Source organism: Stegostoma tigrinum, chromosome 36, assembly GCF_030684315.1.
Source record: "Stegostoma tigrinum isolate sSteTig4 chromosome 36, sSteTig4.hap1, whole genome shotgun sequence".
NCBI lineage: Eukaryota > Metazoa > Chordata > Chondrichthyes > Orectolobiformes > Stegostomatidae > Stegostoma > Stegostoma tigrinum.
In genome coordinates this window covers 10960357-10985369 of record NC_081389.1, presented here as the reverse complement: position 1 = coordinate 10985369, position 25013 = coordinate 10960357, and the positions used below count along the sequence as shown (strand labels likewise).

The 25013-nt window shown below is 42.2% G+C and overlaps 1 protein-coding gene across 1 annotated transcript; it reads right to left on the bottom strand.

Annotated features, from left to right (window-relative positions):
• LOC125446921 (mucin-22-like) lies at positions 1-22555 on the bottom strand. Its single transcript, XM_048520932.2, has 16 exons — positions 22201-22555; positions 20077-20138; positions 18502-18659; positions 17530-17663; positions 17355-17419; positions 16001-16146; positions 14490-14614; positions 13056-13114; positions 12693-12838; positions 8409-10346; positions 7179-7303; positions 5924-5982; positions 5176-5315; positions 3978-4132; positions 3771-3860; positions 1-2633 (listed from the first exon to the last, which is right to left on the bottom strand). Exons 1-16 carry the CDS (start codon positions 22330-22332, stop codon positions 2610-2612), a joined length of 3558 nt encoding a protein of 1185 aa, XP_048376889.2. The 5' UTR covers positions 22333-22555; the 3' UTR covers positions 1-2609.
• Between the last annotated feature and the right edge of the window lie 2458 nt (positions 22556-25013).

Genomic DNA, 25013 nt, shown 5'->3' with positions numbered 1-25013 from the left:
TATCAGAAAAATATCTCTTTTTAGTTGCATGTTTGTTTTCAATAAAGCATGTTATAATTACTTCTCTGAATTATCGGTATTACATTAAAAAATGGCACATTTTCATCACTCTTAATAGTGCTTCAAACAGTAAGAATAAGTGAAAGTCACCACAAATATATTTTCCTTCAGAGCTGATCCCTTTGTAAAAAGCCTTTTTTTTTGCATTGCTTTCTCTGTAAATTTCATTCATGTTAATAGAGGAATGCTAGTTAGTCAATAGTTCACATATTAAAATGTTTAGTCTGATTTAGTCCAGGCTTGTAAAAAAGCAGTAGATGTTGTGACAATGCAATATCGTCACAATTTATTGCAGATCACATTACTTTTCTCAAAATTCTAAGGAGGTACACATTCACAAAGGTCTTTTCATACTGCTGCGGCGTTTGCCTCCCAAAGAAGCAGATTGGACCACTGTGCTCCGATCTAGATTTTATCAGTGGCTAGATTTCTGAGGACAAGCACTACTGATGACAGTATGACAAGGGTTGCGTGTTTGGAAGTTGTCAAGCAGATGTCCCACCGAACATGAGCTACACTCAGCAAAGTTAATTCTAGCTGGCTGTTTCCAGTTCAACTGGTTTTCAACTGCTGTGACCAATTTTATTGAGACTGGGAGGGGAGTCGTTTTGCTAAAGTTCAGAGTTTGTGCAACTGAAATCATTACTGAGTCTCAAATATCTCAGTCACCAAACCTACTTGAATTTTGTCAATGTGTATACCAGAAGATGAGGACTTAATGTGAATTTTGTAACCAGAAACAAGTAGTGTTTTCCAGAAATACATGCAAGCTTAGATTTCCAGGACAGCCCTGAGTACACAGATTTCAAATGAAGACAGCTTTCCATGATCAATACATGTAATGAATTGGAATGACATACCCTGTCTGATCTGAAACACATTTCCACTGATACCTATATGCCCATTTCCCACATCAAAATTAACATTCTCATCCCTGAATGGCCACTGGTCTTGATAGTTTTACAGTGGCTCAAAAATAATACATACAAATACAAACAAAAAAAAAATTCTTAAATATCAAAGACAGGAAGTAAGTACAAAACACAATGCAATCTGCCTTAGACTTTGGAACATCCTTTTGTTGCAAAGTGACAGCACTGAACATTGAGTGTGCCTCATATCATTGGCATACACATGTGGAACACTGGGGTCTCGCAGCTGAAATGGAGCTCAGCGATTGACTGAAGTTCTGAGTTTCATGGTTAAAGCAACTGACGGCCGCACAGAGAAGACAATCCCAGATGTGTGCGTTCAGCATCTCAATCCCTGATTTCTTCACAACAATGGCTGATGCTACACATCGGGCCAGGAGGCATTTTTGTAAATAATTCTCAGGCCTCTCCACCCCATCGACCCTGCTCACTGAAAAGTTACAATAAAACCTGTGACGTTGCATGTAAAGGTTGGCTGTCTTCACAAGTATCTAAGCAGAGTGCAGGGAAAAATGAGCACATTCTTTGGGACTGTCACAGCCATGATCACCAAATCCACCTCTTCACAAAAGTCTTGGCTCAAACAATCTCTCTGAGGGAGGCCATTTCTGGTGCTTTAGCTTTCTACTGTGTGCCTTGTGGTAATTAAATAAAAATGCCTGGGTACATTGGGATAACATAACAGCAGTGTCATGTGCAAATATACATTTTCAGAGTATTAGGGTTGGTTTACACTTCATCTGTCCTTTTGCTGAAATTGTGTTGGGAGGATACAGGGTAACCTGTGACACAGAGCCACTCATTTTTCAGTGAAAGCGTGGATCTTTTTATTCCTAACACTCCCAAAGACCGCAGTTTGGAAATCATCTGCAAATGAGGGAGGGCTGTACCTCTCATGGACACCCACACACTCAACGTCCTCATTGCATATTGGTGCTTGTAACTACAAGCCATAGATTTATCTTCTACTGCTGTACTCTTCCCATTAGCACCTTAAACTCAGCCAGTGAGCCACCCAGCACATTACTCATTGGCCTCCAGTGACTTTGTTACAGTGCTACACAAAAAGGAACTCTTTATAAATACAACTTCACCGAGTGAGAGTTACCTTTACCTATATTAATAACATAACAGCTGAGGTGAATTAAAGCCTCACAAATACAAAGTCAGGCTTCTGTTTACACTGACTCCACTTTTGGCCACAGAAACACAAAGGAGGTAATTATTCACTAAGAGGGAGGAGTGGGGATAGTGGGTGGAGGGGGAACCTTAAAGAACAAACTCACATTTTAATATTCAAGACAAAACTACCAACACGAAGAGATATCGAATTGGCAGGCTCTGCTCATACATCCTCATAAAACATATGCTTTCCACCACTTGTGGTGAAGGTGTTCACTGATAACCTGAGAAACCACCTACTTCGAGAAGGCAGTCATTTTAAGGGTAATTCAGGAGCAGCACAAGGGTTTGGCAGTTCATGTGTGGCATTAATTTGGGCAAGTCCGTGAGATAATCATTGTTATCGACAGCCTTCATATGTGTTCTTCATTATCCATGCCTGTTAACTTCTCTCGACGCAAAGTTCATGTTGTTTCTCTCCTTGATATCCCATCGTCATTGGAAGGTGTACGATTGACCCTAACGTGAGACAAATGAATCTATGTTACAACCCATGTGCAGTTCTGGTTTCCACTTTCTATCAGAGGACACAGTCGCGCTGGAGAGGGCACAGCGGATGCTGCCCGGGATGAGAAGTCTCAGTTATGCTGGGATAGGCTGGGTTCATTTTCCCTGGAGCACAGGAGGCTGAGGGTGGATCCAATTGAGCAACACAGATCGCGAGAATCTTTTCCCCATGTAAGACCAGAGGTCTGACATTTTAAGGCAGGGTGTGAATGGTTTAAAAGAAATGTCTTTTTTACCCAGAGGGTGGCAAAAATGTGAGAGGTACCACCTGAGACGGTGGTAAAAGCAGGCATAGGCGCAATGTTTACGAATTGTCCAGATGAGCACTACAATGCCAGGGCATCATAGGCAATGGACCAACTGCAAGTAAATGGGACTATCGTTATTTACTGTTTGTTGCCCAGCACACACATGGTGGGCTGAAGAGCCTGTTTCTGTGGTGTATGACTCTACATTGAAGTCATAAGCTACAGATTGGCAGTCAACAGTTTCTCCACACATTAGTAGGATCGATCTAGACAGCTGAGAGAGACCAAGTTCATTCTGAAGGCAAGGAGACGGGGCCAGAGGTTACTAATGCCCCCCACTTTTGGTTATAACTGGGGTGGAGGATTGATATCTACAAGCATGCCCTCTATCACAGAAACTTTCAACACAGGAGGCCATTCAACCTGTCCTGCCTATGCTAGTTTTTTGACGGTGAAATCTACTCCCCTGCTCTTTTGCTGTTATCCTGTAATTTTATCTCTGTCAAGTATTTCAAAAGTTATGATCAAGTCTGCTTCTACCCCCCAACCAAGTGACTTTCACAGACTGAGTTTGTATTTTCTTTCATTCATCGATAAATATTCCCAAAATGTGTGCGCAATCTCTTTGCTGCATGGCCCCAACAATATGGACTGGAATTGAGTTCAAACATCATTTTAATCAATAAGTTTTTGGAAAGCATTGATGCTTAAAGCTGAGCAACAGATGGGATTCCCCAAGTTGGCTCCCATCTACACAATAGGAAGCAGCAATCCTTACAGAAAAATTCGCAATCCCGCCTTAAGGCATAACCAGAAGGTTTGAGCTAGAGTTGACACTTACACCAAACATTGGAAGTTTCATATCCAAATCATCAGGCGCTTCCAGTCTGAATGCATTTGCCACTTTGGAACAAAATCCAGTCTTAACAAACTATAAGAGACAAATAGAAGACTTGGTCAAATCTGATGCTCTTCACTGTAGTAGCTGCCATGATAACTACTTGCATCTTGAGATCAATGGCCTGAGAAAACGATTTTATGGACTTACCAGAACAATGAGGAATGGGATTGCAATGATAGCCAACAGGCACATAACAATGATTGCAATAGCAAATCCTGGGAATGGTCTATCAGCAGGTGGCTGGTTCGCTGTGGGGGTGGTGGTCGATGCTGACGTGGTAGTGGGTGCAGTGGTGATGGAAGCTGTGAACAGAAAGAGTTACATTCAATACACCTGAGAGGTGTGACAGATTCTGATCTCTCAGATTCATGCATGCAGCTTCTAACGGTACAAGTAGTACTGGCTGCTTTGCAAATTCCCTCAAAAAGCCATTTAAAGCATGTCACCAAGATGCCTCCAAATAAGCTGCTTCCCCTTTTAGCAATAACTGAGGCTTATTCATTAACAATTCAAGGGATAGACAGCAACTATCATATTCTTCAGTCTGAATGTCTGCCAATAATTGGTTAGGAGATAGGAAACAGTGGGTTGGCACAGATGGGCGTTTTTCAGCTGAATTGGCTTCTGATTAAACAATTTCTTGAGTTTAGAATTCTCATCTTGTTTACAAATCCCTTCATTGCTTCACTGTTTCCAAAGTCTGGGATTCTCTCATGATTTAGCACCTCTCTCTCTCTCTCTCTCACTTTCCTCCTTTAGGAGAAAAGGAACAGGAGTAGGCCATTCAGCCCATCCATCTAGATCATGGCTGGTCAACTTCTCCATGTCATATTTCCACTGTATCTCAAAATCTACCAGCTTCTGCTCATCATACCACTACAGGTAACTTGGTGTCATTTTTGCTTTATATTGCTCCTTTCAGACACATTCACTAATGTTAAAGGCGCTATACAAATACAATTCCTTTTCTGACATATTCTACAACAGGCTTAACATGTTCAAGACCATTGGCCTGACCCACTTCTCAGGCTTTCTCCTGTTGCAAACAGAATGAAAGCAAAATTGCCTGGATCATGAGAGAGAAACAAACTGACCCTAGTACCGGGTTTGACCAAGGCACGGGGCGCAGTCTGCCTTGAGCGTACACCTTCAACTCATTGAGGGCCTGCCCCACGCCATGGATCTGCGAGTGCCTATACACGTGCGCACCCAAACATGTCCCTGGTATTTCTGCCCCGTAAACAGCATGAGAGAAGGCAGTTAATCCCTGTTTTCTGACCGCAAAGATTACCAGTTAAATGCTAGTTACAAAGAGAAGAAGATGGCATCTTCACAGGTAACCTACCGAGAAGGAGATCGGTGTCCAAGGCTAAACCAGAATTGTTGAATAATGCTGCATTATTGACAAGACTCTGGACAATTTCAGACCTCTGAGTTGAATTAGCTCTGAATGTCATTTCTGTCTCAGCCACAACAGATCCATTTCTACATAGTCATAAAGAGAAAGAAAACTGTTAACAGTGTGGTGAAACACAAGATACAAGATAAACAGTTAGATGCAAAACACTGTTTTGCTCCCTTTAATCTGCTTGCTCGGCTTTCTCATAGAACCCTTACAATTTGGAAGCAGGCCATTTGGCCCATAGAGTCCATGCCAACTCAGACCCACACACCCACCCTATCACCCTGCAGGCCCCATGGCAAATCCATCTTGCCTGCGCAACTTAAGGCCATGGGAGCAAACTGGAGCGAACCCCATTCAGACACAAAGTGTGCTGACTCCACACAGACAGTCACCTGAGGGTGGCATCAAACCCTGTGAGGCAGCAGGTACTAATTACCGAGCCACAGTGCTATCTCTTGGCCAAGAGTGAAAACACACAAACTTCCTTCATCTGTGCAATGGCTGAGAAAAGTAATAACATCAATAGTGTCGTTTTAGCCTGAAAATGCAGATGGATCAAATCCATTGAATGCACCAGTTGGTTCTGGCAGATGCAGATAATATCAACAACAAGAAGAGGACCTTATCCTCTTCCAAATCACAGAGATATATTCAGCATTTTCTTTCTTTACAAGTGATTGGTACATACCTAAATCTATTGACTCTAACTTTGATGAAGTTCAGATCATTTCTAAACGTACTGTTCACCTAAAGCACAAGAAAACAGGATTAAGTATGTTTAAAGGGGGCAATGCAGATGTCTGTACAGGTCTCTGTGTCAGACTCTAGGGACATGAATCCCTCCCTGCATACCCAATGAAATCTATCGTTCCAGATGGACAGCTCTGGAAGAGGGGAGAGCACATTAGCAGTAGGAATCATGATACTTGCTGAGTGAATTTCACTGATAGTAAACACACACAGGGCTCACAGTGGAACGTGCCAACTCTTGTGAAGGAATTCAGAAGCACATCAAGAACTCCAGCCTCCATGGTGCCCACTTAATCCCATTCCAGTGATCCATTCCCACATGATCCATGAATGAAGAAACCAGAACACTGCTCACACTGGGCAGAGGACATCAGGCCTGGCTGCTGTAATCCTGAGCTTTGTACGTGCCCCGGCCTGAATTGCTGGTGTGTGCCCCTGCTGCTTCAAGCTTTACACGGAGAAACCTCGCATAGCTGAACTCATGGAGTGGAGTTGGGTGGCGGGGGGGGGGGGGGGGGGGGGGGGGGGCGGAGCTGCTGTTGGCAGAGGGGGTGGGGGGGGGGTGGCTGCTATCTCTCTGTTGAGCCAGAAGCTGGTGTCACCACACTTACAGGCCATGATAAGAGAGTGCAGTGTTGTCCCTGTCGACACTGATGAAGTCACATTGCCTCCCCCACTATTTTCGACCTTGTTGGAAACGGCAAGGTGCATGTTCAGAATGCCTGATGGTTGCTTTTGGTGTTGTGGATCCAATGGGAGGAGGCAACTGGCTCTTAACAGGTCAAGTTGCAATTGCAGTTTTTAAAATGCAGTGTGAGCAAACAACAAATTACATGTGAACAGTGTAATACATAAAAATCCTGACTATCTCAACACAGTGCCTGGTTGAGGACTAAATGTAAACCAGCTTTCGGATCGCATTTGTCAATCAACAAATCTTTCCTTTGTCCATGTATATCTGGGAGGGTAACAGGAAAAGGCTAGTGATTAGCACTCAAGCAGGGCTAGTTAATAAAGTCAGTGGAGGCACCATAATAATTCTCTGACTGTGCAACACTGTAATAAACTGACATAATTAATCTCTATGCCAAAACATAGCTAGAAAAGCGTCAAAATTATTACTGTTCAATACCAAATAACTTTTGAAACTCCATTTCATCTTCATAGCATCCTGGTCTGAAGTGATAACTTACCGCACGTTTCACCTGGTTGGAGAGCATTATGAACTGAGGACTTGATCTGTTGGTCAGAGCAGCTGTGAAGTCTTGGTTTATAAACCGAAGCTCCACTAGGAAAGTTTCAATTGGAATCGCCTGACCTGATGAAAGGAAGATTACAGTACATCAAGCTGACCAACATACTTCCAAGTCAACCTCTTTCCAGAGAAAAATGGTCTTTAATATTTGCAAAATTCGATTGTTTAACGCAAACAGGAAAAGTGTTTCAGTGTATGGAAATCATCATGACAGAAGGACGATGATTAACCATTCACATTCCGCAAAGAAGGGTTAAATGGGTGCAGAAACACTATGTTCTGTTCTACACTACTCCGAAAGGGGACTATGAACCTGTAACTAACTCGCCTGTCTTCTGCAAATTAAATCATCTTATACAGGCTGGTAAATAATCTGTAATATGTTTTCAGAAAGTATGATGGACAGAGGTACATAAGAGAATATTCAGAGACATACGCCCCGGCACTACCTTAAGACCAGAAACTGCACCCCTACATCTTGACTATTGACACGGCAGATCGACTAGGCCTTGTTGATACAGCAATCTACATTGGTAGGACATTAACAGAAAAACGCAACCAAAGACTGGGACAAGACAAAGTGTGTAAAGGAAATGCATGCTAGTTTTAATATATCTTCACATTGATCTTGTTCGAATCAAAGCTTCATTTTTTCGTGTTAAAAGGTTACTTGGGTGACAATTGTGCAGTAAGATGTCAGTTCAAAGGTTGAATATGTCTGTGTGAATTTGAATGGGCTATATTTTATTGGGGAAGGCAACACACTCAGTATAAAGGAGTTTCATTGGAATATAGCAATCACATGTAAGTAATCTCATCTACCATGATTCCACCACAATCTTGGTTCCTTCTGAAAGGCCATTAATTGGGCATGCAATCTCAAAGGGCTATTAACAATATGCTGCAATTTCCTATATTACAAAATCAGCCACACTTCAAAACAGCTTAATTGGCTGTTTAATTCTTTAAAACAACCCAGGGTTATTAAAGATGCTGTTTAAGTGCAAGTTTAGTTTTCTTTCACAACATCCAGAAATTTAAGCAGTGAACAATTTTCTTTTTGACAGAAAATGATTTAGAGAATGGGAATGTGTTTTGCACATGATTTCTATGAAATCACAAATATAAAAACTGTCACACACCACTCCAATTTCTTCCTTTTACTCACCTGAAGTCGATGCTTGTGTTGTATTGGCAACTGTAGTCGATGCTTGTGTTGTATTGGCAACTGTAGTCAATGCTTGTGTTGCATTGGCAACTGTAGTCGATGCTTGTGTTGTATTGGCAACTGTAGTCGATGCTTGTGTTGTATTGGCAACTGTCGTCGATGCTTGTGTTGCATTGGCAACTGTAGTCGATGCTTGTGTTGTATTGGCAACTGTAGTTGATGCTTGTGTTACATTGGCTGTAGTTGGTGCTTGTGTTACATTGGCTGTTGTAGCTAATGCTTGTGTTACATTGGCTGTAGTCGATGCTTGTGTTACATTGGCCGTTGTAGCTAATGCTTGTGTTGCATTGGCTGTAGTTGTCGATGCTTGTGTTACATTGGCTGTAGTTGTCGATGCTTGTGTTACATTGGCTGTAGTTGGTGCTTGTGTTACATTGGCTGTAGTTGATGTTTGTGTTACATTGGCTGTAGTTGATTCTTGTGTTACATTGGCCGTTGTTGTTGGTGCTTGTGTTACATTGGCTGTTGTAGCTAATGCTTGTGTTACATTGGCTGTAGTCGATGCTTGTGTTACATTGGCCGTTGTAGCTAATGCTTGTGTTGCATTGGCTGTAGTTGTCGATGCTTGTGTTACATTGGCTGTAGTTGGTGCTTGTGTTACATTGGCTGTGGTTGATGCTTGTGTTACATTGGCCGTTGTAGCTAATGCTTGTGTTACATTGGCCGTTGTAGCTAATGCTTGTGTTACATTGGCTGTAGTTGTCGATGCTTGTGTTACATTGGTTGTAGTTGATGCTTGTGTTACATTGGCTGTGGTTGATGCTTGTGTTACATTGGCCGTTGTAGCTAATGCTTGTGTTACATTGGCCGTTGTAGCTAATGCTTGTGTTACATTGGCTTTAGTTGTCGATGCTTGTGTTCCATTGGCTGTAGTCGATGCTTGTGTTACATTGGCCGTTGTAGCTAATGCTTGTGTTGCATTGGCTGTAGTTGTCGATGCTTGTGTTACATTGGCTGTAGTTGGTGCTTGTGTTACATTGGCTGTGGTCGATGCTTGTGTTACATTGGCTGTAGTTGTCGATGCTTGTGTTGCATTGGCCGTTGTAGCTAATGCTTGTGTTGCATTGGCCGTTGTTGTCGATGCTTGTGTTACATTGGCCGTTGTTGTTGGTGCTTGTGTTACATTGGCTGTTGTAGCTAATGCTTGTGTTACATTGGCTGTAGTCGATGCTTGTGTTACATTGGCCGTTGTAGCTAATACTTGTGTTGCATTGGCTGTAGTTGTCGATGCTTGTGTTACATTGGCTGTAGTTGGTGCTTGTGTTACATTGGCTGTAGTTGATGCTTGTGTTACATTGGCTGTAGTTGATGCTTGTGTTAAATTGGCTGTAGTTGGTGCTTGTGTTACATTGGCTGTAGTTGATGCTTGTGTTAAATTGGCTGTGGTTGATGCTTGTGTTACATTGGCCGTTGTAGCTAATGCTTGTGTTACATTGGCTGTAGTTGATGCTTGTGTTACATTGGCTGTAGTTGGTGCTTGTGTTACATTGGCTGTAGTTGATGCTTGTGTTACATTGGCTGTAGTTGATGCTTGTGTTACATTGGCTGTAGTTGATGCTTGTGTTACATTGGCTGTAGTTGGTGCTTGTGTTACATTGGCTGTAGTTGGTGCTTGTGTTACATTGGCTGTAGTTGATGCTTGTGTTACATTGGCTGTAGTTGGTGCTTGTGTTACATTGGCTGTAGTTGATGCTTGTGTTACATTGGCTGTAGTTGATGCTTGTGTTACATTGGCTGTAGTTGGTGCTTGTGTTACATTGGCTGTAGTTGATGCTTGTGTTACATTGGCCGTTGTTGTTGATTCAGATGTAGATGACACTGTGGTTACGGCTGTGGGTGTTGACATTCTAGTGGTGGTCATGGCAGGGGTTGTGGTCGCTGAAAATGGAAAGCAAAATGTTCATTTTCCTAAGCAATTTTAATTTTTTCAGTTCTCTCAGACTAATAGAGTTGAGATCTGATAGCTCAGAAAAATATATTAACAATTGTGCATTTTCCACAAATTTGATTTAAAATATGTGACTAGGATGTCACAGAGTCAGTTGCATTCACCTTTTAATGAAGTCTGAGGCCCATTCACTGTCCATTTGATGAACATGCTATAACATGCAAAACAGCCAACCTGAACGTGAGGCTTTAAATGAATAGGGTAATTATTCCTCTGTGCCATTAAATTGAACAAAGTAACGTGAATTATTTTATTATCTAAAGTGTGCAGTGCTCTTTATGCAGAAACAGTAAAAGATACATTGTATGTCGTAACATGCAATATTTTGATAATGTTGCCAATATTCTGACCACCCTTCTGGTCCAAAGCACTGAGAACATCTGATTTCAAATGTTCATATGTGAATTATGGAATTAAAACAAAAATCTCAGAATGGTAGAGAAGTTGAAGATACCAAGGAGAAATGCAGGATTGTCACATTTCTGACCACGCCTGGCACCACCAGCTGAAATAATGTACACATTATTATGATAATGGAATTATTTTACAGAGACCCTTAACTTTGTCTAGCTTAATTAACATTAAGCTTAGCTAAGCTCCTGTCTATCTCTTCAGATGGAAGATCAGGCAGCATTACTTTGAAGGACACTGGGATAGTTTTCAATGACAGTTCTGGCCAATATTCATCCTTCAACCAACACCTGAAGTGAATTATTCAGCTATAAATCTCCTCGTTTGTATCGTTCAGTATCACAGTTATGGCTCATTGACCAAATGGTGCACAGTTAATCAACCCTTTTGCTTTGGAATTCTCGCCCTCATTTTCGAATCCAATCAGGGTTCCCCTTCCCCACGGACACAGACCCTTCAGTATTTCTTGTCCATACCGACCAGATATCCCAAATTAACCTAGTCCCATTTGCCACCATTTGGTCTATATCCCTTTAAATTCTTCCTATCCATGTGCCCATCCAGATGCCTTTTAAATGTTGTAATTGTATCAGCCGCCGCCACTTCTTCTGGCAGCTTATTCCATACACACACCACCCTCTGCGTGAAAAAGCTGCCCCTCAAGTTCCTTTTAAATCTTTCCCCTCTCACCTTAAACCTATGCCCCTCTAGTTTTGGACCCCCTACCCAGGGGGAAGGACCTTGGAAATTCACCCTTTCCATGCCCCTCATGATGTTATAAACCTCATAAGGTCCCCTGTCAGCCTTTGACGCTCTGGGGAAAATAGCCCCAGCCTATTCAGCCTCTCCCTATAACTCAAGCCTGCCAACTCTGACAACATCTCTTGTAATTCTTCTCTGAATCCCTTAAAATGTCACAATATCCTTCCTACAGCAGGGAGACCAGAATTGCATGCAATATTCCAAAAGTGGCCTCACGACTGTACTGTTGCAACATTACCTCCCAACGCCCGTACTTAATGAACTGACCAATAAAGGCAAGCATACCAAACACCTTCTTCACTATTCTATCTACCTGTGACTCCACTTTCAAGAAACTATGAACTTGGACTCCAAGGTCTTTTTGCTCAGCAACACTCCCAAGAGCCTTATCACATCAAGAAACTGCAGGTGCAAGGTTGTGTGTGTGTGCGTGTGTGCGTATGTGTGTGTGGGTGCGTGCGTGCATGTGTGTTTGTGTGTGTATGTTTTGTGTGTGTTTGCATGTGTGTCTGCTTGTGTGTACGTGTGCGTATATGTGTATTTGTGTGTGTGTGTGTGTGTTTGTGTGTGTGTGCCTGTGTAAGTGTGTGTTTGTGTGTGTATGTGTGTGTGTTTGTGTGTGTGTATGTGTGTTTGTGTGTGTGTGCACGTGTGCATGTGTAATTGTGTATGTGTGTGCATGTGTGTTTGTGTGTATGTACGCGTGTGTGCATTTGTGTGTGTGAGAGGGAACATGTGTGTGTGAGAGAGTGTGAATGTATGTGTGTGTGTGTGTGTGTGTGTGTGTGTGTGTGTGTGTGCACGCGCGCGCGTGTGGGGTGGGGGGTGTGTGTGTGTGTTTGCATGTGTGCCTGCTTGTGTGTGCGTGTGCATGTATGTGTATGTTTGCATGTGTGTTTGTGTGTGCACGTGTGTGTGTGCACGTGTGTGCGCGTGCGCGCACGCATGTGTGTAAGGCTGGTGCATGGGTGAAAGGTTAACAAGCTGTACCCACCATCTTGGCTGAAGATGGCTGTGACTTCAAGAGCAGTTTGTTTATTCACCATAAAGATTCACTGTTAAGCACTACACACAAAGAGGTGTAACATTTATGGATAACATACTTGCGCCTGTAAGGAAGTTGATGTCCAAACTGAAATCGGCATTTGTGAATGTGTCATTGTTATTGACGATGGTTTGGATAACAGTCGATTTGTTTGTTGTTCCATTACTGAATACCGCTGTTACATCGCCAATAACAGATCCATTCCTAGGTGTTATAGAAAGAAACAAAAAGGAAGTCATAACAAGATTAATTTTAGTGGACGCACTGTGGCCTCAAAATGCAGATAGATCAAATCCGTTGAATGCGCCAATTGGTTCTGGTAGATGCAGATAATATCAACAACAAGAAAAGGACCTTATCCTCATCCAAATCACAGAGATATATTCAGCATTTTCTTTCTTTACAAGTGATTGGTACATACCTAAATCCATTGATTATGACTTCGATGAAGTTCACATCATTTCTGAAGATACTGTTCATCTAAAGCACAAGAAGACAGGATTAAGTGTGTTTAAAGGGGGCAATGCAGATATCTGTACAGGTCTCTGTGTCAGACTCTAGGGACATGAATCCCTCCCTGCATACCCAATGAAATCTATCGTTCCAGATGGACAGCTCTGGAAGAGGGGAGAGCACATTAGCAGTAGAAATCATGATACTTGCTGCGTGAATTTCACTGATAGTAAACACACACAGGGCTCACAGTGGAACGTGTCAACTCTTGTGGAGGAATTCAGAAGCACATCAAGAACTCCAGCCTCCATGGCACCCACTTAATCCCAATCCAGTGATCCATTCCCACATGATCCATGAATAAAGGAGCAGGAGCATTTGGCAGAGGCCATCAGGCCCTAGAGGCCATCAGCTGTAATCCTGAGCCCCGGCCTGAATTGCTGGTGTGTGCCCCCTGCTGCTTTAAGAGTTACACACAGAGACCTCACCTAGCTGAACTCACACAATTTGCAGGGCCATCTCTCACTGGTAGCGCCAAGGCAATGCTCATGTAATTACAGACTGCAATGAATCTTTCAGAGCCTCCATGCCTGCCAATGACACACACACACACACCAAGTCACCTCTCATTAACATGTAAAGCTGTTTCCTACCGCTTCCCACCCAATTATTTTCATGTGCCAAGAACTGCTTGGAGTGTTCTCACTAAGATGCTTACACTGAATAAGTTTCTGATAGGTCCTGGTAACTGCCCCTAACAGAATATCACGATTACAATAACTGTAATGCATGAGGACAAACAGCAAATAGTGTTGCTCAATTTAACTTTTTCAAGCTTCTAATTATGTCAGCACTGTCTCTGTCTGATTGAGAGCTCAAGTTTTAGTACTGCATCTGTCAATCAATAATCTTTGTGTCCTTCCTTTCAACTATGTGAGGGTAGCTCGGTGGTTAGCACTGTTGCCTCACAGGGTCAGGGCCCTCGGTTTGATTCCAACTTCAGGTGACTGTCCGTGTGGTGATTGCACGTTCTCTCGTGTCTGCATGGGTTTCCTCCGGGTGCTCCGGTTTCTTCTCACACTCCATAGATGTGCAGATTAGATGGATTGGCTGTGGGAAATTGCCCCTTGAGTATTCAGGGATGTTCAGGCTAAGCAGGTTAGCCTTGGGAAATGCAGGGTTACAGGGATAGGATGGAGGAATGGGTTTGGGTGGGATGCTCTTTGGAAGTTTGGTGTTGGGCCGAATAGCCTGCTTCCACACTGTAAGGATTCTATGAATAAGCTGCCATAATCAAACACAGCTGCAAAACATGGCTGGAAATGTGGCAATAGCATTGTTGGCAGTTGTAGAAAATTCATTTCATATTCACACACCAGCCAAGTCTGTGTTGAAAACTTACCACATTTGTCACTCTGGAACTGAGTTGTTTGAACTGAGGACTCGATCTATTGTTCAGATCAATTGTGAACACAGTAGTTTCGAACCTTAGTGCCACTTGAATAGGGTCGACTTCAAGACCCTGACCTGAGGAAAGAAAGACCACAATATATCAGGTCTAAAAGTTCATTTAAACATAGAGGTGTACAGTACAGGAGTGGGCCCTTCAGCCCACAATGTTATACCGAACATGTTGCCAAATTAATCTAATCCCTTCTGCCTGCCTCTGGTCCATATCCCTCCATTCCTTGCACATTCATGTGTTTATCTAAAAGTCCCTTAAATTCCCCCATCATTTCTACCTCCACCACCACCCCAGGCAGCCCACTGAACACTCCTGCCACTCTCTATGTAAAATGTTGCCCATCACACCTCCTTTGAATTTCCCCCTCTCACCTTAAATACATGCCCCCTAGTATTAGACAGCTCAACTCAGGAAAAAGATTTTCCCTGTTAACCTTATCTAAGCATCTCATAATTTTATAGACTTCTACAAAGTCTCCCCTCAGACTCCAACTGTCCAGAAAAAACAACCCAAGTTTTTCTTGCCTCTCCCTTATAGCTCCTACCCACTAATCCAGGCAGCATTCTGGTAAACCTCTTCTGCACCTTCTCCAATGCCTCCACATCCTTCTGTCATGTGGCAATCAAAACTGAATGCAACACTCTAAGGGTGGCTGAACCAAAGTCTTATAAAGCTACTTTTAAATCTCAACTTCTTTTCAAATGGCACACCATCACTCATGGTGTTTTAAATGGAGTGCATGTTCCCAACACAGACGGAAGAGCAGCACTATTAAAAGTTGGAACCTTAAGCATTGCAGATGCACTCACTACATTATTCTTGTAATGCAGTGTGACACAAAGAGTGTAGACTCAATTCCTATAGTGACTGAAGTTATTGTGAATGGCTCTCCTTATCAACCTTGCTCCTTGCCTGAGCTGTGATGACCCTCACGTTAAACTCACTACTGTTGTCTCTATCTCTCTCTCTAATGAGAGATCAGTCCTATGTTCTTCTGGGACTATGATGACTACACTGGAAGATTTGGGATCAAATTCATTAATTAAACAATGGGGCACAAAGAGATCTGTCAACGCGACATGTTTATCAAATAAAGTCCACAATTTAACCCTTCTCCGTTCTTTCTTGGAATAGTCAACTAACTCCTCCAATCGTTGCTGCAGGCCAGATTGCAAACTGCTCCCAAATGTACTAAACACAGCCAGTGTCATTTTTGTTGCAAAAGTGATGCAGATCCCATCATTTTGGCCACTTTTGCCTATCTCCAGTGCAGTCCAATTGCAGCACTGCCACTCGGGGATTCTCCGTCATCCACAATTACCGCGAGGCCTGCTGGGTAGTCTGGACTGTGAGCCAGTTTATCTTTTTTGCACATTGAGACGTTTCTGAGCTGCATTATAACATGCTAGTCATCAAGACAAAACACATTTACACAAACAGGCACTTACCATTTACCCGAACAGAGGATCTGATGATATCAAAACCCGAAATGTTAACATTGTTAATGATCAGATCTCGCAGGAACAGTCGGTTTTCTAATCTGGTTGTGTTGATCTGGATGTGTGCAACCACCTGCACCTTTGAGGAAGCATTACTGGAATACAAACAGAAACACGATAGGCTGCTTTGTTGCTGGCCGGATTCCCACTCACGAAGTCGCTCAGCATCCCTCCTCCAGTGTGGCTCTCTACTATGTTTCATTCAGTTGGTGCCTGGCTCAGATACCTGTTAAACATTGATCCAGGGCTAGGATGCCATTGACCGTACAATGCTTCAGTCAGACATCAGCTCGTCCCTGTCCTATCAAAGTAACCACTGATTCATTGGAAAGATCACTGGTGACCAAGTTTACTTGCCAAAATATTAATAGACAACAATCATGAACCAGTGTAGAGATAGATTCCCAAGTTAGACTTTTGTTACCTGAGACCAGATTTGACAGGAAATACTAAAGAAAGGTGACTTTATAGTCAGGAAAAGAATTAACTGAGAGCTCATCATACATGCAAGATGAATGCTGATATGGAAAAAATAAGCCATGAGAGCTGGACAATTGGTTCAAACAACTGTAAAGAAAATTAATAAGAGGAACGTATTCTTCATGTGGATGGGTGTATTTTAACTTCTGATGGCACTGGGAGATGGAAGAAATTGGATCTGTCATACCCCTCACACGTTTCTCCATTATCCTGGCAAACACTGCGGCCAAGTGTTAAAATTATTCCAAAATGAGCGACCAACACACAGACCGACCTTTCAGTGAGAGGTCACTGGGTAAATGTCACTGGACAATGTTTTAACATCCAGTGGTCTTGTAAATTTCTATCCAATGTGAGCCTCTCTTCCACTCTGTTAATATAGGGTTACTCTAAGGCAAATTCAGTTGCCGCATTGGATTTACTTCTCTGTGTGGAGGCATGAAGGTGGGGTGAATGTGTAAACTGTCTTACAACCTGCGAGGAATCAGTGGGTACAGGGATAGGATAGCCAAGCACTTCTAAGGGAAGGATCAACTGTTATCTCTCATGATCTTGTATTCAATTGGAGCAATTTCCATTCCTAATTTGGAAGTTCTGAGGACAATTGTCAACTTTGACTCAAATTTGTACATTTAAACACTTTCAGGAGATTGTACTGAGCCTGAGGATGTGTTTTAGGCTGCTGTGTGTCAATGGGCATTGAATAAAAAGGCTCAAATATTCACTGTAACATTAGCCTCAAACAGCCACAAGACACCGAGAGATACATCTTTGGCAGCCTCCGAAATCCTGAAGAAAAAAATCAGGATGAGATCGGACATACCTGAAGACAATGTTGGAACCAGGCAGCACGTTTGGGGAAAATCCTGAACTGAGAACATTTTCAAGCTGTTTGATTGAAAGAGAAATTCCGTCAGACTAATTGCATGGTTAATCTCAGCTGTTTGAGATCTCCAAATGAGCCAGAGAAATTGTATTTACAATTTGTTACTACATACCCAGGGAATGATTGCATTTCGCAGGTTTGTAAAGGCACTGGAAGCATTGTTGGTGAGCATTTCAGTGAAAGTCTCATTTTCTATCACAAAGGAAATATTCAGAGAAACTGGCTGCAAATTGTTGATGGTGATACCTGAGAAAAACATAATTGGTTTGAAAACACAGTCAGCTGACAGAATAGATTGTGGAACACTACAGTTTCTTTATTCCTGGCGGAGTGTCTGGGAATTCTGTAGACAGCAATCTGCAGATGCCAGTTTTCCAGCTACGGATTTTTAAATGCACGATGTTTCTTAGATAATGTGGCAGTGATGTCTTAACATGTAACCTCCAATTTGGAGACCCGTCTCTGCAGTGTGCTTTTATTAATTCAACCCTTCTACTCTCATTAACTCCATGGCTTTCAGTGGGCTGGTATTGGGTTTAGAGATTGGCACATGCTGGTGAGCAAGGTGGTTGGGTCGTTAGAACAAATTCTGTCCCAGAGGACAAAACGCAACAACAGAGCTGCACATTGAGGTTTTGATAAGATTCAGCTGACTTCCAGATGGGGCAAGGTGAAATAAGGAGGTGATAGTTGTTGAAGCATGTGTAAGAATACAACGTGCTGTACATACACAATGTTGCAACTCCGCCTGACAAGCCTGCTTTGTGACTACAAACTGCTGTAAAATGAAATTGAATGTTCTTAAGGCAGAGATAGATAGATTTTTGAACAGTAAAGGAACTAAGGGTTATGGTGAGCGGGAGGGTAAGTGGAGCTGAGACCATGATAAAGATCAGCCATGATCTTATTGAATGGCAGAGCAGGCTCACTGAGCCAGATGCCCAACTCCTGCTCTTGTTTCTTATGTTCTTATGTGTGTGGCTTGGAAAAGACAATGCAGATGGCATCAAGCTTTGCAAGTACCACTTGAGGCATGTCCTACAATATGAAATATCATACATTTTTCACAGCATCCAAGACTTACTTTCGGACTGGATGGATTCTGGAATGATTGACAGGCTGTCTACAGCTGTGCTATTAGTCAACACTTCATTCACCAACACTTTTACTGTTTCTGAAGGAGACAGCGGTTCAGTGCTTTCTTCATAAATCAAGCTACTGTTTACAACAATGGATCCTGGCCTGAAAAGAAATAAATTAAACACACCGCGTTATTAGATTCATTGACATTAGCCTTTTGATTTCACATTTTGGAATATTTTATGGACTGTGTTGTTGCATTAGAGAGAAGACCTTAAACAGCAAGGCCGAATCCAAATTTGAATCACCCATCTTGTTCACATCAATGTTTAAACCAACCATCTCCCACTATAACCCTAATTATATATGATCCACCTCTGATATGTTTAATGAAGATATTGAAAAAGGTTGATGAGTAAAATAGGCTAATAAACTGAGCAATTAGAGAATCAGTACTTCATCAGTGATTATGCGCACTGGACATTATATTGCTGTGGTTCGCAGTCCATCTTCCAATTTTAAGAATTTACCATTTCAACATTGCATTTTTGGACTATCCTTTGTTACTTAGATTTAAGGAGAAATAAATGTATAACATCACTAGAATGGCACATCGGCACTGCTGCCTCACAGCGCCAGGGATCTGAGTTTGATTCCACCCTCTGTGTGGAGTTTGCACATTCTCCCTGTGTCTGCGTGGGTTTCCTCTGGGTACTCCGGTTTCCTCCCACAGTCCAAAGATGTGCAGGTTAGGGTGGATTGGCCTTGCTAAATTGCCCCTGTAACGCGTGGAGACTAGATGGGATAACTGTGATAAATGTGAGTTTACAGGGATAGGGTGGGATTGCATTTTGGAGGGTTGCTGCTGACTTGATGTGCCTAATGGCCTCTATCTGAGCTACATCACGTTCCTGACAATCAATAATCCATCTGTGAATGTATTTTAAGATGCGCAAGTTGCAATGTTGGATGCGTGTTAATGTATTTTTAACACAAAAGGAGCACATTTCCTTTCCACATGCTTTGCCTCTGCAGTCACAATTTTTGTGTTCATTTGATCTTTTGTGGCCAAACTTTCTAACAGGCCAGCAATCCCTGCTCAATTTTATGTTGCCAATGTTTCAGACCATGCAACTGCACGTGAGCTCTGCACTTCCCAAAATCCCATCATTAATTTGTAGGTAAATGAGCTGAGATGTTGATATGAGTTCTGCGATGTTTGATCAATCACGCTTCAAAAGTGAAGAAATTTGAGCTCTAGGATAACAAGGTGTGGAGCTGGATGAACACAGAAGGCCAAGCAACATCTTAGGAGTACAAAAGCTCTATCTTGTTTAATTCTGCAGGCTGCATGAAGGTGCACCCAGATCCAATTGCACCAAGCAAATTTTTATTGGCCCCTTTTACACATGACATGCTTATCCAAGTCTTGCTGTTCAATGGTCTCCTGTTAAATCATGCAATAACTTTAGTTCCAAGCTGTAATATTAAACGCTGTACATGTACACATATAGCATAAGGGGAGAGGTACTCGTCAATTAACTATGACTGAGGATGTTAAATTGAGGTCATTGCCTACCTGAAACCGTTGACCTTCGATTCTCTAAAATTAGGCAGAGCTCTTCTGTATAACATATTGAGCTTTAAAGGAAAGAAATATATTAAGAACTGGTTGGAATTGCTTTATAATGCTTCAGTAAAATTAACATCTTTAATGATTGTTTATATACACTCCAGATTGGATGTTGCTGTCCTGTTCTCAGTGCTTTATTCTAGACAGATAATCTACACTTTGAAGTCTTAGTTGAGCAATAAATGCTGTCTGGGATGCAGGGAAAATTCTCCTTTCCTCTTTTTCTTCCTCAGGATCCATTTTTAGATGTCAGTGGTGGGACCAGATGCAGCTTAACATCTCACCCAATACCACCTACAACACAGCACCACTTCTGCAGTATTACTCTGAAATGTCAAACTGTATTATGGACTCAAAAGGTCACAGAAAAAGAACAGAGTGTTGGGAATATTGAATGGGCATGACAGCATCTGTGAAGAGAGCAGCCGAGTTAATCTTTCAGGCGAATAGCCATTCATCAGGTTCTGGTAGGACAGAAGTGCTAAACTTCTTCAAAGGGGCTATGATTGAGATAATAGAGGGTAATACAGGCTTGAGACAGCAAGGGTGCTAGAAAACTGTAACCAAAATAAAACTGATGGAAAAACTCAGCGGGCCCGGTAGTTTTTGGGAAGAAAGACTAATGCGGTCATCGACATAGAAAATTAAGAATATTGTTCTTGATATCGGGCGTGGTGCAGCTTGGAAATTCTTCCCTCTATGTCCTTTCTCCCGTCAATTACCCGACCCCCAGCTTTCTGCCAAGTAGCTTGTTAAATTCAAGAAAAATCAACTAAGGTCATTGTTTAGAAGCTGCCTGGACTGCTCCTGTGACAATTAGTGTTTCATGACCATATAAGCACTTGACCTAATGAGTCACAAAGCACCAGCCATACAAAAGAGATAGTAGGAACTGCAGATGCTGGAGAATCTGCAGTAACAAGGTGTAGAGCTGGATGAACACAGCAGGCCAAGCAGCATCAGAGGAGCAGGAAAGCCGATGTTTTGGGCAGAAGGGTCTAGACCTGAAACGTCGGCTTTCCTGCTCCTTTGATGCTGCTTGGCCTGCTGTGTTCATTCAGCTCTACACCTTGTTATGTCGGCCATACAAAAAAGATTGTTTAATACATTGTGGGTTCACTTATTAAGTCTCAGCCACATTGGAATAGTCTTACATTGTTGTAGAACTTTGGAAAATCACTTCAGGGATGTGGTGTGCTCAGCTGCGTACAGGAGTGTCAAACTAAGGCAGGACCAGATAAAGCAAACATCAGTCCCTTTCTAGTGATGGAGACAAAGGGAGCACATGTGGTACAGTGTGCAGTGTCCTGGCTCTCAGCCTAAAGCTCTAACTCCCAATCTATGACTTGATGGCGTTTTTTTCTGAAATTGCAGATCAAATTCCAATGTTTGTTTTCATGTGTAAAGTCTGGACAGAACTGCTTTAGTAATTGTATATGTACAGAACGATTTTTTAAATGGATAAAGTATATTTATGCAATAATAAAAAAAATTAGCAGTGCTGTGTCAAGTCAAGACAAAAGTTGACATATATCAGCAAAATGTTACAAACAGACACCACACCAAGAGGTTAAAGCACACCTCCACATCATGACAAGCAAGAATGGCCATTTTTAATGTCCAATGTGTGAAAAATGTTGGGACAGAGAACTCACTGCAGTAGAACTGATCAAGCTGATTCAGGGACACAGGAGAGTTATAAAATGAGTCTCCTATCTGTAAACACAAGCAGTGGCATAAGCATGGCAATACAACAAAACCCAAAAGAAATGTGGATGCTATAGATCAGGAACAAAAACAGATGTTGCCGGAAAAGCTCAGCAGGTCTGGCAGCTCCTGTGAAGTGAAACTATCAGAGTTAAAGTTTTGGGTCCGGTGACCCTTCCGGACCCGGCAATATAACAATTTCAGTTGCAACAGCGACAGGATTTTGCAAGCTGCAATTCACCACTTGAGAAATCTAAGATACAATACATGAAAATCATTGACTATATAGTAGTTTGGTGAGGGATACAGAAAGTTAAATTGAACACCCAACATCAAAAAAGGTTTACACAGATCAAGACTCACCACAATTTCCAATTCGGACACGGTACGCTTAAACTCAGGTGAGTTAGCATCATTTAACGCAGGTATAAAAGTTTGGTTTAATCGGAACTCCAATGGAGTTGTGGGAAGGATTACCGGTGCCATTGTACTCATGAAATCAGTTGTCAAGGAAGTAGTTGCAGAGATTGTTGATTCTGATGTTGTTCCAGTGGTAACTGTAGTTGATTCTGATGTTGCTGTTGTTCCAGTGGTAACTGTTGTTGATTCTGGTGTTGCTGTTGTTCCAGTGGTAACTGTTGTTGATTCTGTTGTTGCTGTTGTTCCAGTGGTAACTGTTGTTGCTTCTGATGTTGCTGCTGTTCCAGTGGTAACTGTTGTTGATTCTGATGTTGCTGTTGTTCCAGTGGTAACTGTTGTTGATTCTGATGTTGCTGTTGTTCCAGTGGTAACTGTAGTTGATTCTGATGTTGCTGTTGTTCCAGTGGTAACTGTAGTTGATTCTGATGTTGCTGTTGTTCCAGTGGTAACTGTTGTTGCTTCTGGTGTTGCTGTTGTTCCAGTGGTAACTGTTGTTGATTCTGATGTTGCTGTTGTTCCAGTGGTAACTGTTGTTGCTTCTGATGTTGCTGCTGTTCCAGTGGTAACTGTTGTTGATTCTGATGTTGCTGTTGTTCCAGTGGTAACTGTTGTTGATTCTGATGTTGTTCCAGTGGTAACTGTAGTTGATTCTGATGTTGCTGTTGTTCCAGTGGTAACTGTTGTTGATTCTGGTGTTGCTGTTGTTCCAGTGGTAACTGTTGTTGATTCTGATGTTGCTGTTGTTCCAGTGGTAACTGTAGTTGATTCTGATGTTGCTGTTGTTCCAGTGGTAACTGTTGTTGCTTCTGGTGTTGCTGTTGTTCCAGTGGTAACTGTTGTTGCTTCTGATGTTGCTGCTGTTCCAGTGGTAACTGTTGTTGATTCTGATGTTGCTGTTGTTCCAGTGGTAACTGTTGTTGATTCTGATGTTGCTGTTGTTCCAGTGGTAACTGTAGTTGATTCTGGTGTTGCTGTTGTTCCAGTGGTAACTGTAGTTGATTCTGATGTTGCTGTTGTTCCAGTGGTAACTGTTGTTGCTTCTGGTGTTGCTGTTGTTCCAGTGGTAACTGTAGTTGATTCTGATGTTGCTGTTGTTCCAGTGGTAACTGTAGTTGATTCTGGTGTTGCTGTTGTTCCAGTGGTAACTGTTGTTGATTCTGATGTTGTTGCTGTTCCAGTGGTAACTGTTGTTGATTCTGGTGTTGCTGTTGTTCCAGTGGTAACTGTTGTTGATTCTGATGTTGCTGTTGTTCCAGTGGTAACTGTTGTTGATTCTGATGTTGCTGTTGTTCCAGTGGTAACTGTTGTTGATTCTGATGTTGTTGCTGTTCCAGTGGTAACTGTTGTTGATTCTGGTGTTGCTGTTGTTCCAGTGGTAACTGTTGTTGATTCTGATGTTGCTGTTGTTCCAGTGGTAACTGTTGTTGATTCTGGTGTTGCTGTTGTTCCAGTGGTAACTGTTGTTGATTCTGGTGTTGCTGTTGTTCCAGTGGTAACTGTTGTTGCTTCTGGTGTTGCTGTTGTTCCAGTGGTAACTGTTGTTGATTCTGATGTTGTTGCTGTTCCAGTGGTAACTGTTGTTGATTCTGGTGTTGTTGCTGTTCCAGTGGTAACTGTAGTTGATTCTGATGTTGCTGTTGTTCCAGTGGTAACTGTTGTTGATTCTGGTGTTGTTGCTGTTCCAGTGGTAACTGTTGTTGCTTCTGATGTTGCTGTTGTTCCAGTGGTAACTGTTGTTGATTCTGATGTTGCTGTTGTTCCAGTGGTAACTGTTGTTGATTCTGGTGTTGTTCCAGTGGTAACTGTTGTTGATTCTGACGTTGCTGTTGTTCCAGTGGTAACTGTTGTTGATTCTGGTGTTGCTGTTGTTCCAGTGGTAACTGTTGTTGATTCTGACGTTGCTGTTGTTCCAGTGGTAACTGTTGTTGATTCTGACGTTGCTGTTGTTCCAGTGGTAACTGTTGTTGCTTCTGGTGTTGCTGTTATTCCAGTGGTAACTGTTGTTGATTCTGATGTTGCTGTTGTTCCAGTGGTAACTGTTGTTGCTTCTGGTGTTGCTGTTGTTCCAGTGGTAACTGTTGTTGATTCTGATGTTGCTGTTGTTCCAGTGGTAACTGTTGTTGATTCTGGTGTTGCTGTTCCAGTGGTAACTGTAGTTGATTCTGATGTTGCTGTTCCAGTGGTAACTGTTGTTGATTCTGGTGTTGCTGTTGTTCCCGTGGTAACTGTTGTTGATTCTGATGTTGCTGTTGTTCCAGTGGTAACTGTAGTTGATTCTGATGTTGCTGTTGTTCCAGTGGTAACTGTTGTTGATTCTGGTGTTGCTGTTGTTCCAGTGGTAACTGTTGTTGATTCTGGTGTTGCTGTTGTTCCAGTGGTAACTGTTGTTGATTCTGATGTTGCTGTTGTTCCAGTGGTAACTGTTGTTGCTTCTGGTGTTGCTGTTGTTCCAGTGGTAACTGTTGTTGATTCTGACGTTGCTGTTGTTCCAGTGGTAACTGTTGTTGCTTCTGATGTTGCTGTTGTTCCAGTGGTAACTGTAGTTGATTCTGATGTTGCTGTTGTTCCAGTGGTAACTGTTGTTGATTCTGACGTTGCTGTTGTTCCAGTGGTAACTGTTGTTGATTCTGATGTTGCTGTTGTTCCAGTGGTAACTGTTGTTGATTCTGATGTTGCTGTTGTTCCAGTGGTAACTGTAGTTGATTCTGATGTTGCTGTTGTTCCAGTGGTAACTGTTGTTGATTCTGATGTTGCTG

Excerpts from the sequence above, each read along its gene's own strand:
- LOC125446921 (XM_048520932.2), bottom strand. The coding sequence starts at position 22,332 with ATGAGTACAATGGCACCGGTAATCCTTCCCACAACTCCATTGGAGTTC. Across the intron at positions 16,147-17,354 it reads GGTTCCAACATTGTCTTCAG|TAATGCTTCCTCAAAGGTGC; the intron begins GTATGTCCGATC and ends TTTGTATTCCAG. Across the intron at positions 5,983-7,178 it reads CCAACCAGGTGAAACGTGCG|GTGAACAGTACGTTTAGAAA; the intron begins GTAAGTTATCAC and ends CTTGTGCTTTAG.